This window comes from Exophiala viscosa, assembly GCF_022695815.1.
Source record: "Exophiala viscosa unplaced genomic scaffold EDD37scaffold_6, whole genome shotgun sequence".
Taxonomy (NCBI): Eukaryota; Fungi; Ascomycota; class Eurotiomycetes; order Chaetothyriales; family Herpotrichiellaceae; genus Exophiala; species Exophiala viscosa.
The window spans coordinates 1,035,059-1,048,557 of NW_026944358.1; the positions used below are offsets into that span (position 1 = coordinate 1,035,059).

Consider the following 13,499-nt stretch of genomic DNA (forward strand, 5'->3'; position numbering starts at 1 on the left):
ACTCTCATGTGGTGAGACATTATGTCAATTGCGTATGTGATTCCGCCCCTTATTCTGCAGCCTTGCCGGGCGCCAAGGGTTTCCTGCCAGGGGACGACCGCTGGTAAGCCACCTATCGTCAGGACATATCCAAGCATCCTATACTTCTTCACCAGTGAATCCGCACACGCCCACTCCGTCTTGATCAAGCTTTACTCCTCACGGTCAAATCCTCAAGAACGCCTGACCTCTTCGTCTCGGCAACCTTGAACGCCCTACCCTCGCCACCAACATCAATACCCTTCTCCGCACGCTCGTACGCCTCATCGCTCCGATCCGTCAGGATCCGCAACTCGTCTTCACCCAATATCTCCTTTCCCTCCTTCTGCGCAATGTCATATTTCTCAAACTCGTCATCCTCCAGCACCCCTCTCATATCCTCCGCATCACCGTTGTTGAGCAACGACTTGAACTTGCCCTTCTGTATGATAAGTTTCTCCAACTTCCGCTTAGCATCTGCCTTGAAAAGTAGCGTTTCCTCAACTGTTCCGCGCGTCGCCAATCTGTACACAATGACCGGCTTGGTCTGACCAATCCGGTGAGCTCGATCCATTGCCTGCAAATCCTGCTGCGGGTTCCAGTCCGAGTCGAACAATATCACTGTATCCGCGGCGGTCAAATTGATTCCTTGCCCACCAGCCCGAGTAGATAGCAAGAATAAATTGTATGACCGGTCAACGTTGAAAGAGGTGATCTGATCGTACCGATCCTCTTGAGCCACGGAGCCGTCAATCCGACATGCTTTCCATCCACGGAGGTCGACCGCGTACGACGCCAGAATATCAAGAGTCGTCTTAAATTGGCTGAAAATCAAAACCTTGTGGCCCAGCTTGAACAGTCGGGGCAACAGCGTGTCGAGCAGCAAGATCTTGCCGGATGCAGTGATCAGGCCTTCATCCACTTGGGGGTAGTCCCCTGACTCCTCTTCGGCGATGGTACTCGGCTTCCATGGCCAATAGAAGTTGTGAGGACTATTGCAGGCTAGACGAGCCTGCATAATAGGATTCTGCATCTTCTTGGACGATATTTCTTTCTTGGCCAGCTTGAGCGTTTGCGCACGCTCGAATTCTTCGGCTTCTTCCGAAGAGGGACCAGGCGTATCTGGTGGAGGAGACGGTCGGTCAAGGTTGACGTCCTCATCGCCCTGTTCTAATTGACGTAAGCGTTTGTTGAACTCTCCGTCTGTAACATCACGGTAGCTGGTGCGTGCGCCTTTCCTCCCTCTACGAGTAGAACCGGTCGAAGCAACAGATGCGGGCGTCGAGGCTCGGCTGGCTTTGAGACTCTTTGCGGGCGTAGATCGACCGCTGCCATTGGCCTTGCGCTTGAGGGACCCCGCGCGACTTCTGGCCTCGATTCGCTCAACTGCTTTGTCCTCGAGATAAGATCTGCCAGTACCAGCGAGGATTTCTCTGTACAATTCCTTTTGCTCCGTCGTCAGCGGCGCGTACAAGATGTATTCTCGCTTCTTGGGTAGTGATGATTCGACGTCGGCCTTTACCCGCCTCAGCAAGAATGGCTTGAGGATAGCATGCATGGTTGATACAAGGTTGTTCTTGCGCTTCGAGGTCTTGCCGTCATCATCCGTCTTGTCCTCTAGCACGCTGGAAAAGTCGAACCACCTTTCGAAGGAGTCGAGGTCATTGAAGACCTCGGGTAGGAGGAAATGCAGCAGCGACCACAACTCGACAATGTTGTTTTGCAGTGGTGTCCCCGTGATCAGCAGCCTGTTGGCCGAGCTGTAAGTCATCAAGTCTTTGATCAACTTGCAATTCATGTTTTTCAGCCGATGCCCCTCATCCACGATGATATACCGCCACTGGTAATTTCCAAGAAACTTTTTGTCGTTCATGCAGATCTCGTAGCTCGTGACAACCACGGGAAAGTCGACCTTGCTTTGATCATGTATCTTCATCTTCTTGCGTCGCATGGCCTCACGCTCGTCTTTACTACCATGGTACAAAACCGTGTTGATCGACGGTGTCCAATGCTTGAATTCCTCGACCCAGTTTCGGACTGTGCTTAGTGGCGCAGCTACCAGAAAAGGACCAGAAATGTTGTTCTCCTTGAAGAAGGCAATCATGGAGATCGCCTGTAATGTCTTCCCCAGCCCCATCTCGTCGGCTAAGATACCGGACAGACCGTTCATCCATAATGTCTTCAGCCATTCGAGACCCTCGAGTTGGTACTGCTTCATGTTTCCACCAGTAACGAGTGAAGGTTGTTCGGTCGCCACAAGCTGCTGAGCGCCAAGTCCTTCTCCTTCGTACTCTTCTGCTGCCTCTGCGAGGGCTTCTTGAACTGACGGACCCTCCTGGGCGACATTCACGGTCTCAGAGTCAAGGTATTCTGTTATATTCTTCTTTGCAGCATTTGTCTTCTTGGCCGTACGTCCGCGACCTCGGCCAGTCTTCTTCTCTGGCTCTGTACCGTTCTCCTCTGCGCCTGCTTCGTCCGCTTGATGTGTCCGTGCCGACTTCCTGATCGGACCGGTCGACTCTGCTTGTTTGGCGACATCTTTCTGCTGTTTCTCCGCAGCACGCCGAGCCTGTTCCTGGTTGCGCTTCTGCTGTTCCTTCATCTTGTCGGCCATAATGGCCACAAAGACTGAACTTGTCTTCAGCAGATTCGTCAGAGCTCGCGACTTGTGGTCCATCTGCTCCTCGTCCTCCTCGTCGACCACATTCTTGTTCTCTTCTTTGACCATTGGTTCATTCTTCACTTCTGGTTTCACCTCAGAAGGGCTGTCTTGAACAGGAGAGGAAGCAGGTGTACTCTTTGCCGACGACATTGCTGTGGATGTAGTTGCTGTGCTTGGGGAGCCTTTGGCCATGGTCGTATGGGATGGCCCCGGTCAGGGACGGAGTCAATATATGCGACAAGCGACACCTCGACGCAGAGATCCTTAGCAAACGCCGAAAAAGCGAATCCCAGGCCAAGTAGAGAGCCCCAGACATCGAGTTCAACCGCATTGACTCCTTGACAAAAAGTGGTGACGCCAGTGGCAAGACGCGCCGTGCAAAAATCCCCTTTACGCGCTAGAATCTCGCGTCGATCGCGCACAGACCACACCTTATCTGACTTATTGGAGATCATCAATGCCGGTAGACGACCCTTTCAGGTACGAAGTACAGTGCAACCCTTTTGTCCAAGAAAAAGTGGCACTGTCTTACCGCTGTTGCTCTTCAGGTTCAATGGAGACCTCATCCTTGCTGTCCTCCGGGAGTCAGTCGTACACAAGACAACGAAGGTCATCAGCGCTACCGTACGGAGTTACTAGCTTGGAGTGAAGGCACCTGCTGTTGCCAGCCTTCTGGACCATGCATCCATTTCGTCGATGTACTCCCTGTCAACGGTACCACTTTCCCTAGAAAAAGGCTCCAGTGCAAGTCATTGTGATGCATCTAGCTCTTTGGTAAGGAAGGCCAGGCCTTTCATAGCCCATATTACATGTCTTCCGTCCTAGACTCCATAGACTAAACAAAAGAAAGTCATCTACTCATAAACCCATCCGCTGTACAAACTATCATGCTGAAACTGTTCCTACACTGTTGGCGCCTCGTCCAGCCGTTCTCGTCCGCTGTCGCTCAGGACGCTTCAAGGTATACCTGGAACAAATTGTCAATCATCGGTGTAAATATCACGGAGACGTTGACTTACTTAGCAAATGCTCTTGCTAGAGCTTTCTTGCAACTGATCTTCTGGCTGCTGACAAACGAGTCCACTGTCACAGCGATGGCCCGGTCAATATCCTGTGAGGTGCAGAAATCTGACAAACGCATCTTGCAGAATGCTTCTGCAATTCTCATGATGGCTTCAAGATGACGAACCTGCAAAACGTGTCAGTATTGTTGGTGGCCGAGTATAGGTCGAACATCACTTACAGTGATAGGATATGCGCCGGTTGCCAGAGACTCCCTTCTCATGTCGGCGAACAATCTGGCCACCTTGTCCTGATCGATCTGGTAGAGCTTCGGTCGGCACTTTTCTCTGGCATAGAGAATGTATTTGCGTAGCAGCTCTTGCGGGATGGCCCCTTCCTGCTTAGGTTCGCCATTATTGATTGCATCTGTGTCTCCATTCTCCATAGCGGCGATGTCTCCTCCGTCAACACCAAGTTTGGCGGGGTGTGCACGCCCGTGACTAGCGACAACGAACTTTGCGAGACGCTCATCTTCTGCCGGGTCGACAGTATCTCTCACAACGCAGAGAATATCAAATCGAGATAAGATGGGCTCCGTGAGTTCCACGTTCTGGCTGAATGGAATAGTACTGTTGTATCGTCCTCCGATAGGATTTGCAGCTGCAACAATCGCACAACGAGCCTGCAGCGTGGTGACAATGCCAGCCTTGCTGATGGAGATAGTCTGCTGTTCCATGGCTTCGTGGATGGAAGTCCGGTCCTGGTCGTTCATCTTGTCAAACTCGTCAATCAAGCAGGTACCTCGATCAGCAAGGACAAGAGCACCACCCTCGAGCGTCCATTCTGCCGTGAGGGGGTCACGTCGGACAGATGCAGTCAAACCAACTGCAGATGCACCTTGACCGGTAGCGAAAACAGCTCGGTGTGCAGTCTTCTCGATGTATTTCAGGATTTGCGATTTGGCCGTACCAGGATCTCCAAGTAAGAGGACATTGATGTCACCACGGATCTTGTGCTTGCCTTGTGCTTCCTTGCTGACTCCTCCAAAGAGTGACAGTGCGACTGCAGTCTTGATATCTTTATGGCCGTAGATTGACGGAGCTATCGAGTCGATGATCTTCTCTAGGATATTTGGGTCTTTGGACAATGCCCGAATTTGTCTCTCATCTTCCTCAGTCAGTCTGAAGCCAGCAAGCTGATCATGCGTTTTGATAACATGGTTGGCCTCGAGCATGGTCGCAAAGACAGGAAAGCCATTCTTGTTGTTGAGCTGACCACTGTAATTGTTGCGATAGATCGCGGTGACCTCGATCTCCTCACCTGGTTTCGCTGTGTCGATCAAATCGGCAAGGAGAATGACCTCCCGATGTCGTGGCAATCGTCCGGCTGGGACTGTGCCTGGAGACTCCTGCAAGGTCAACTTTTGGTAGTTTCGATAGACAGTCTTCTCGCTATTCAAGCTGAACGGCCCTCGAGATTGACATTCGGGGCAATAGTTGAGCTTGACCTCAGCCGATGTGGATTCCTGAGCAAAAGGACCCAGTGTGACACCACATTTGGTGCAGGTGAATTTGACCATCTGTAACTGTGGAAAGACACCTGTTCGCCTAGTGACGACGCCAGAGACACGGACCAGGCAATTCAGATGGGACTGTCGGAGTTGTCGCAAAGTATATTGGACCGGCAGGTCTGAGATGCGAACGTGGATTTCTGGGTGGATCAACTCGTAGTTTGGATAGTGTAGACGAACAACCTCGAATGCTGCCTTGTCGAATATCTTGAGCATCTCAGCCGGTGCATTCGCCAGGAAATAGGCAAGAATTGCCTTTGTCGAGGATAAGTGATCATATGATACTTCGAGAGATTCCGAATTGACTTCACCCAATGTACGGATGCGTGTACCGTAGACTGATGTTCCATTGGCGTCAATGTATTCCGTCAGGAAGGATTTAAATTCTCTCGCGATGGTTTTCATGACTGACGGAAGGGTCACCCACTCTGTGATGTTGGATGCCTTGATGTCCTGCAAAGTTTCCAGAGAAAGTTCTTCTTCCATGATGTTCTCGTCGAGATCCATGTCTTCCTGATCCTCATCGTAGTGATGTCGACGTCTTCGGGGTTGTTTTGTCAGGTCAATACCGGCATCGTCATCGTCATCAGGCATGAATGCAGCGGGCATGCGACGCCTACGAGCCAGCTCGCGGTCGCGTCTGTTCATACGGGCTTCTAGTTGACGGCGAGAAGCCAAATCAACTTCGTCATAGTCGCCTTCATCGTCAATCATTCGACCCTGGTAGGTCTCTTCGGCACCTCGTTCGCGTTCATCGTTCATGAAATTGTCTCCAAAGAGGTCGATACCGTCTTCGTCCTCGGCCATCTCGTCCACATCGTCGATATCACCGATCAAATCGTCTTCTGGGTCTAATTCGTCATCGTCTAACTCATCGTTCTCGTTGGTAGGGAGTAAAGGGGGTGAAGAAGGAATGAGCGCTGTGACCCGTTAGTCCTCTTGCCCACATTGCTGCGCCCATGGAAGGTGTCAACCGACCTGCTGGTGAGGACGACATGATTTCATCTTCATCGTCTCTTGCTCTCTTGCGTCTGCTGTTGTTGCTTGGGCCTCTGTTTGCGGCAGACATGCTTGGTCGAAGGGGTGAACTGCTGGGAGTTAGTATCCCGGGAAAGTCGGGGACGTTTTCGCTGAGACGTTCTGGGGGCGTACCTCATGTTTTCTGGTCAGCGCACAGTGATATAGTGGTTGCTGAAATGTGTAGGGTTGTTGTCGATTGCAGAAGAAAAATGCCCCCTCGTCTGGTTTGATTGAGAAAGTGCTTTACGCGCTTCGCGTGTCGCGAAATTACGCGCTAATGCAACCACTTGGTTGGAGAAAAGTGGAGAAACATTCTTCCATCGACTCTCGAGTTCAAAGTACGAGTACTGATCTGCGCAGATTAAACACATTTCACTTTCCATCTTATTCAGACTTGTCGCGGGCGACATCACCTCTCTTGCGGAGACTTGGATAACTGTTTTGATCTGCACTTCACTCTTACCACAGACCACTTCTTCTCATCACGAGGCTGCACAGGCACCACTACATTGCGAGATGGACGCTATTCCCGAGCACGAGACGAGTCAGCCCGTCGCGACTCAAGAATCACAGACGGCTTCAGAGTATGTTCGTCGTTTAATATAGTCCGCAATGCTGATTCTCCTTTCACAGTTTCATTGATCAGCAGCTAGCCCTCGAAGCCGACGCCCGAGAAGTCCTCCCATACGTGAGACCGCATATCACCACCGACGCCCTTGCCTCATTCTGACCATTTTTAGAAATTCGACAAGTGCACAAACATTCTAGGCCCTTTGCGCCAAACAGTCTTCGCATGCCTCACGTGCAGTCCGCCACCCGCATCGCCCGCGCAAGTCTACACACCCGCAGGAGTCTGCTATGCATGCTCTATATCCTGCCACGGCGAACACACCCTTGTCGAACTATTCAGCCGACGGAACTTTGTCTGTGACTGCGGCACGTCAAGACTCCCATCGACCTCATCCTGTACACTACGCTCCAATCCAGCCACAGGCGCTCGAGGCGTACATTCTCAAGAGCCAGCTCCAGGCAATAAGTACAACCACAATTTCCAGAACCATTTCTGCGCATGCAGTGAAGAATATGATCCACATACAGAGAAAGGAACAATGTTCCAGTGTCTTGGTCTAGGCACTTTAGAGACAGGTGGTTGTGGCGAAGACTGGTATCACCCCGAATGCCTCATGGGCCTTGGTAGAGACTGGTACAAGAAGGCGGAAACAAAGCAGGAGGATCAGGCCGCGGGAAAAGAGGAGGTAGACAATTCCGACCATCCCGTACCACCCGGATTCCCTAACGAGGACGATTTCGAATACCTGATATGCTACAAATGCGTCGAGTCCAATCCCTGGATCAAACAATACGCCAGCACACCAGGCTTTCTCAAGCCAGTCTTCAGAAAAGACGCAGAGTCATCACAGGATGCCAAACAACTGGTGCAGGACACATTAGCAACGAACGGAACAAGCTTGAAACGCAAAGCCTCAGATAGCCACCTCGACAACCCTCCCGCAAGCCCATCTAAACGCGTTAAGGACGATCAAAGCGACCAGCCTCCCACATCCGCAGCACCCGCACCGTCAGACCCAACTGCAACGACCGAGGCGCAAACAACCCATAAACACGACGAACTCCCACCCGCACCGAGCGGCACATTCTCCCTCTTCTTACAATCCGACTTCCGCGAACACATCTGCCACTGTCCAAAATGCTACCCCAATCTCATCCCACACCCACAGCTTGTCGAAGAGGAAGAGACCTACGAACCCTCCCTCTCCAACGAGTCAGCCTCTCAGCCCGAGAACGCAGGCTCTGGAGGTCCTCGCTCCCAAGGCACCGCGAGCCTGCTCGATCGCGGTGAGGCTGCGCTATCGAACATGGACCGCGTCAAAGCGATCGAGGGCGTCATGGTGTACAACCACCTCCGCGACAAGGTCAAGGAGTTCTTGAAACCGTATGCTGAAAGTGGACAAGCGGTGTCCGCAGAGGACATCAAAGCTTACTTCGAGAAGCTGCGCGGAGATGAGTCCGCGATCAAAGATGCCAGTGCAAAGCCGGTCGATGGGAGCGGCGATGGCGATGATAACAGGCGAGAGCAGTCTGGGTATTGAGAGCGGACTTTTGGCGAATATCACAAAAGCCAAAGGCTGGCGGAGAGCCTTGGGTAGAGACCATATGGGACGAATCATATGCTTCTCTCCTGCTTCAATGTAAACGTATCTACGCAAATAATACGAAGCCACACTTCTGGACCCCTCTTAGCCAGAACGACTGACTGTCGAAACATCCTATTATTGAGCTCGATGTGATTTTGGTAAGACTAAACAGTAACTTGATACATGGTGTCACTATCATGCATAGACAAAATGCTGCCATTGATCCGGCCATATCCTGCGAACCACAGCACCTGCACAGTAGAGCACATCCAATGACCAGCTCTTCTCAGCTCTGCTTACGTCTTCGAGGTCGTTAACTTATACATCGTAAGATACTCTCGTACAATGCAGCGACAATAACAAACGTGACTCGTCACATGTTGACTCCTGCAACACCGGCACCTCGTCGGTCGACTCATCAATGTCGGTGGCACTGCAGCCTTAAAACATCGGAGCTTTCTTCTTGCGGTTCAGTGGCTCTTGTTGCGAAGCCTGCTCTGCTTGTGCCTCCTGCTGTTGCTGCTGCGCGTCTTGCTCAGCTTGATTCTGATCACGTCCGTCTTGCGTTGTGCGTTCTTCTTCCTCCCTGGCCAATCGCTCCTTCGTCTTCCGATACGGACCTCTTGGGCCTCTCTTCTTACCGGGAGGTTTCGCTGGGACTTTGGCTTGCGGTTGCGGTGTCTCCTTTCGGGGTCGGGCTCGCTTGGCCGTCTTGGCCTTTGTCGCTACCTCCTGATCGAGTGTGGGAGTTGATACGGCAGTGGGACCCTCTTCAACCACATGCTGTGGGACCTGTGTCTGCAATGTTGACTTTGGACCAGATTTGTCCTCTTTTGAATCATCAGCATCAGCCGTGTCTAACGTGCTGCTTGGACGTCTAACGATCAGCTTGATCTTTGGCATAGGTGCGGTGACCAGATCTCCACTGTCTTCAGGTGACGATGATGTCTCTGCATCTGCGACAACTTTCGTCGTGTAGGAGAACACCGAAGGGGAAGGGCGCCGAATGACATGCTGACTGCTGCCGAGGAGCGCTGGAGAGTTCAACGTCACTCGTTCCTGAAAATGGAGACTCAGTCCATGTGTTGGTGTTAAAGACAACGTCCTAAGGGGTTCAAGCTCCATGGTCGGAGTAGGAACCTTGATGCTCAAAGTCGGTGCCTTCGGTCCACGAATAAGTGCCTGGAACTCTTCTAATTCTTCGTTCTCGGATATTGGCGAGTAAGAAGGCGATCGCGGACTCCTGAACGATGGTTGCGCTTCTGCAGAGTTCGAAGGAACAGACTCTGTCACCTCAACATTGCGCTTCGTTGGAGTGCTGATTTCGCTGGACGTCCGGCTTGAACTCGGTCGAGGCGTCCAAGACTGCTTAGCTTGAGAGTGGCTGAGGCGGATGTTGTTGCCCTCCTTTGTGACGATACCATTCCGGGGTGAAGAGTGTTGTGAATGAGTAGCCGCTCGCTGGATCTTTGCTGAAGCTGGAGAAATATCCGTCTGAGACGGTTTCCGCTTCGTCAACAACGTGGGCATGCTCACAGGCTTTGTTGGGGTGCCAACCGCCCGGAATGACAGATAGTTGCTCTTACTGCTAGGCGTGGTTTCCTCCGCCGCGTGTAGAGCACTCTCAATCAGTGCTTTGCTGAAAGACGACATCTTGGTGTTGAGATTCAGAGAGCGTAACGGAGCCACTTCGGCAGGATGTTGTGTGTCACGAGCACTGGGATATGCTGGTAGTCCCGGCTCCGCTGGAGTCGTAGAGTCGTAGCTCTCGGCCGACTTGGGTCCCTTCTGCATGATCCGTGCCAGGCCATCTTTGTTCTGGATTCTGAGGACCAAATGACGTGGGTTCGGTCTGACTGGCATAGCTTCCTCTTCAGACAACTCCTCAACTGGAACTGAAAGCGCGTTTCCAGTTCCTTCGGTCGTAATACCACACTGTTCAGCAATAGTCGCGCCGGATGTGTCTTTTGAGCTGCTGTCGTGTCGCACTTCAGCATCAACGGCACTCTGAGCCGAAGCTGTCAGATCTTCAGGGAAGTGAACGAGAGTAGATTCTGGATCGAATGCATATGCCTGAGTCATTGGATCAGACATAGATGAATATCCCGAGTCATCATGGACGTCAATAGCTGGCAGCGATGTCCTGCCCAGGACTCCTGGAACGTGGACAAGACATTCGCTTCCGTCCGGCTCCGAAGGGTCTGGTAGCCAGGTTCCAAGAAGGTCAGACGAGATCCCGCGTGACGCGAGGAAGTTCCGAGCACCTCTGACTTCAGACTCATAAGCAAACGAATAATTGCTCGCGAAGACCATGTAGTCCATGTGTTCATTGAGTGTGTTGAAATGAATTGAATTCAATTCAGGGAGGCCGCCAATGCTATTGCTGAGCTGATTTGCATATTCCCATATCTCCGACAGTGAAGCCGGATGCAAGCTACGAAGCCGTATCGCTTTCTGTATTGCGTCGAATTCACTCTCGGTCAAGCCCAGAACCCTTGACACTGACTTCGGAGAGTATTGTCGATTCAGTGCCATGTAGATATGGCTTTGCATTGACAATGGAAGGGCACCCCAAGTCGAAGCATAATCTTCCTGTTACGACTGAGTCAGAATACACCGTTTGGAGTTGATGTCCACGACTTACCATAGAATGAACCTTATCCTGCTCAGAGATTGACGTGTCATCCGGATCACGTAGCGGCGGCTGCATCATGTCAACAAGTGTAAGGCCGTCGTATTCGTCAAACTCATCATCACGTGCAAGGTTGTCGGTTTCGTTAAGACGTATGTCGGTATCAAGGGAAAGCATTGATTCATGCGCATTTGATAGAGGGTCATTGAGATCATCTAGAATATCAATACGAAGACCTTTGCGCCCATGTTGGCTGTTAGTGAATGAGTGATCAGATTCAGTCTCGATCTGGACGTGGTCAGACGTGTCTTTGGTCTTCAGCGAAAGAGACGGGAACGCCGCGGGTGGGTGATTTGGATCGAAAGGAATGATCTGCTCCTTCAGGAGAGCAGGGTAAGTCGGCCTAGTGCCATTCCGCGACTTCGCAGGCGGAGCATCCTCTTCTTCGAAGCGTGTCGGTATCGTGATAGTTTTGCGTAGCCGCATGTTCGTCGTGAAAGGAAGTTCACATGTGGTTATCCCTAGTCTGTGGTACTCAAGGAGCGAATGAGAGGTTCACGGCACTGCAGGTGCGTCGCCAATAGAGAATGCTTGTAAAGGTAAAAGGATACTTGGTAGGTAGGAACTTGGAAAGGAATTGTAGAAGCGTGATCTGCTAGGTCTTCATTGTTGTGGTGGTGTGGCAGAATAGTAATGAAGTGCTTTTTCTAAATGACCTCTCTGTTTGTAAGGCAGGCGCACCATCAGTTGAGTCGACCTTCACCAAACTTTCATAAAACAGGCAGGCATGACTTACAAAGGCTGTGATCCACGATCAAACATTCACTGATCACAACAGTGAAATATTTGCCACGTGCCCTGCTCGTTCACATTCACTTGCAGAGCTGACTTGCTAACAACAAGTCGCCGATTGACCCTCGCGGTCCAACTCAACGTTCGTGTGGGTGACGATGCTGAGATTAATTCGACTAAAATCGCCTGCCATTTGTCTTGGGGTGTAGGGTGCGAAGCTTGTTCGAAGTGGCTTTGTTTGCACGCAAACTGTGATGCTCCGGAAGACGATGTCCACCCCAATTGAAGTGATAGCTTTTGAGGCCTGGCGCTCCCCTGAAAGATTGCAGGCCTGTTATGGCCTTGCCAGGTTGGCGCTCTCTTGGTGTGCGACCTCGCGAGATCCAATTTCAGGCTGGCAGACTTGTTACTTCTGAAAGTCTGACACGCTGCGGCCGGGATCATTCAGTCGAACATGTCTGCGAAAGGAGCCACTCCTTCTCTAACGGCGACATCCTCACCGTCTAATGAACCGTGACCATTGTCGACATCCCCCTCATACACGTCATCAACACTTCGCTTTGCTGGTCTTCGAAGTGATGTCAAATGCTCCTCCTTGCCCCGTTGTGCATCAGGAAGCTGAGACGCGCTGTTCGAAATCGAAACCTGGCGCTCTGCTTTGATGATTTCCTGCAAGCCCAGGAGCATGTTCTTCATCTCATCCGATATTGTGATGCAGAAGCGCTGCGACTGAATGATGTGGATGGCAGAGAATGCTGTCACGCCAAAGACGCACATCAGGTACGCAGCAACCAGCACTGGAGACCTGTCATTCCCTGACTCGCAAAAGATCAGGACTTTCCCTCGGACATCGTTGATGTCTTGCATTGGCAGCATCGTGCAACTTGACTCGAGGTGGTCGTTGATGGCTCTGATAGTCGGACGCAGCTTAGGCATGAAGTCGTGTGGATACTCAAAGTCGACTGTCATTGTCGACAGTCCAGCGCTCGAAGGGAATGCTCTTGGGTCTAGGAATGTTGGTCGAGCTTGGACCGCTTTCGAACTCCGCACAGCCACCATAAGAGTAATGCCGTTCTTTCTGATGAAATCCATGTCTTTCGCGGGGTTGCTGGGTCCTAAGAAGAGAAAGGGCAGGATTGGTTGGGCGGTTCTTCGCATCTCGTAGTGCCATGACAGCATCATATGGTTCATGGCCAGTTCGTGGCAGGCATTCAGTGCCCTGAGGAAGATCGGGTTGCCGTACTCGTGGGAGGTCTGGTCATATGGATTGCCAGGGACATGAAAGGACGGTCTGCCGTTCCTGTAGTCAAGACTCGGAGGGGGTACTTGGACACGAGGGGCCTCGAACAAGCGTTTGTCACTATATGGAATGGTCTGAACATAAGGAGCGGTCTGGTGGCAGAGATGGTCGCTTGCTGTTTCGGCCATCTTGAGGGGTGATTGCTATTAGTCAACCTTGGGACGAAAATGATCGAGTTGGTGCACTTTGGGGGAAATGTGGTGTAGATTTTGTTGTGAGAAGAGGGGGCCAAGATTGAGGCCAGTGCTTGGTAAAGGCTGTTGACCAGAGAAAAGTCTCCGTAGATTTGATGTGGTTGAAAGTCCGGATCAGCAGGCAAAAGGTCAAGATGCCATCCCTCCTCCATG

The 13,499-nt window shown here is 51.6% G+C and overlaps 5 protein-coding genes across 5 annotated transcripts; 1 reads left to right on the forward strand and 4 right to left on the reverse strand.

The window, feature by feature from the left end:
* Positions 1-184: 184 nt before the first annotated feature.
* On the reverse strand, positions 185-2,830 carry EDD37DRAFT_565530 (SNF2 family N-terminal domain-containing protein; the record flags this gene model as incomplete). The annotated part of the gene is made up of 1 exon (XM_062814056.1): positions 185-2,830. The coding sequence occupies one exon, from the start codon at positions 2,828-2,830 to the stop codon at positions 185-187; it is 2,646 nt and encodes an 881-aa protein (XP_062669656.1).
* A 429-nt stretch (positions 2,831-3,259) lies between these two features.
* On the reverse strand, positions 3,260-6,491 carry EDD37DRAFT_632475 (minichromosome maintenance protein 2). The gene is made up of 5 exons (XM_062816725.1): positions 6,405-6,491; positions 6,231-6,340; positions 3,924-6,172; positions 3,700-3,869; positions 3,260-3,647 (listed from the first exon to the last, which is right to left on the reverse strand). Exons 1-5 carry the CDS (start codon positions 6,407-6,409, stop codon positions 3,566-3,568), a joined length of 2,616 nt encoding a protein of 871 aa, XP_062669657.1. The 5' UTR covers positions 6,410-6,491; the 3' UTR covers positions 3,260-3,565.
* Positions 6,492-6,626: 135 nt separating this feature from the next.
* Positions 6,627-8,557, forward strand: EDD37DRAFT_632478 (putative zinc finger in N-recognin-domain-containing protein). The gene is made up of 3 exons (XM_062816726.1): positions 6,627-6,856; positions 6,906-6,960; positions 7,013-8,557. Exons 1-3 carry the CDS (start codon positions 6,789-6,791, stop codon positions 8,381-8,383), a joined length of 1,494 nt encoding a protein of 497 aa, XP_062669658.1. The 5' UTR covers positions 6,627-6,788; the 3' UTR covers positions 8,384-8,557.
* Positions 8,558-8,869: 312 nt separating this feature from the next.
* Positions 8,870-11,546, reverse strand: EDD37DRAFT_650864 (uncharacterized protein; the record flags this gene model as incomplete). Its single annotated transcript, XM_062818295.1, has 2 exons — positions 8,870-11,020; positions 11,073-11,546. 2 exons carry the CDS (start codon positions 11,544-11,546, stop codon positions 8,870-8,872), a joined length of 2,625 nt encoding a protein of 874 aa, XP_062669659.1.
* A 413-nt stretch (positions 11,547-11,959) lies between these two features.
* On the reverse strand, positions 11,960-13,476 carry EDD37DRAFT_439682 (protein-tyrosine phosphatase-like protein). The gene has a single exon (XM_062812736.1). The coding sequence runs from the start codon at positions 13,278-13,280 to the stop codon at positions 12,297-12,299; it is 984 nt and encodes a 327-aa protein (XP_062669660.1). The 5' UTR covers positions 13,281-13,476; the 3' UTR covers positions 11,960-12,296.
* Positions 13,477-13,499: the final 23 nt, after the last annotated feature.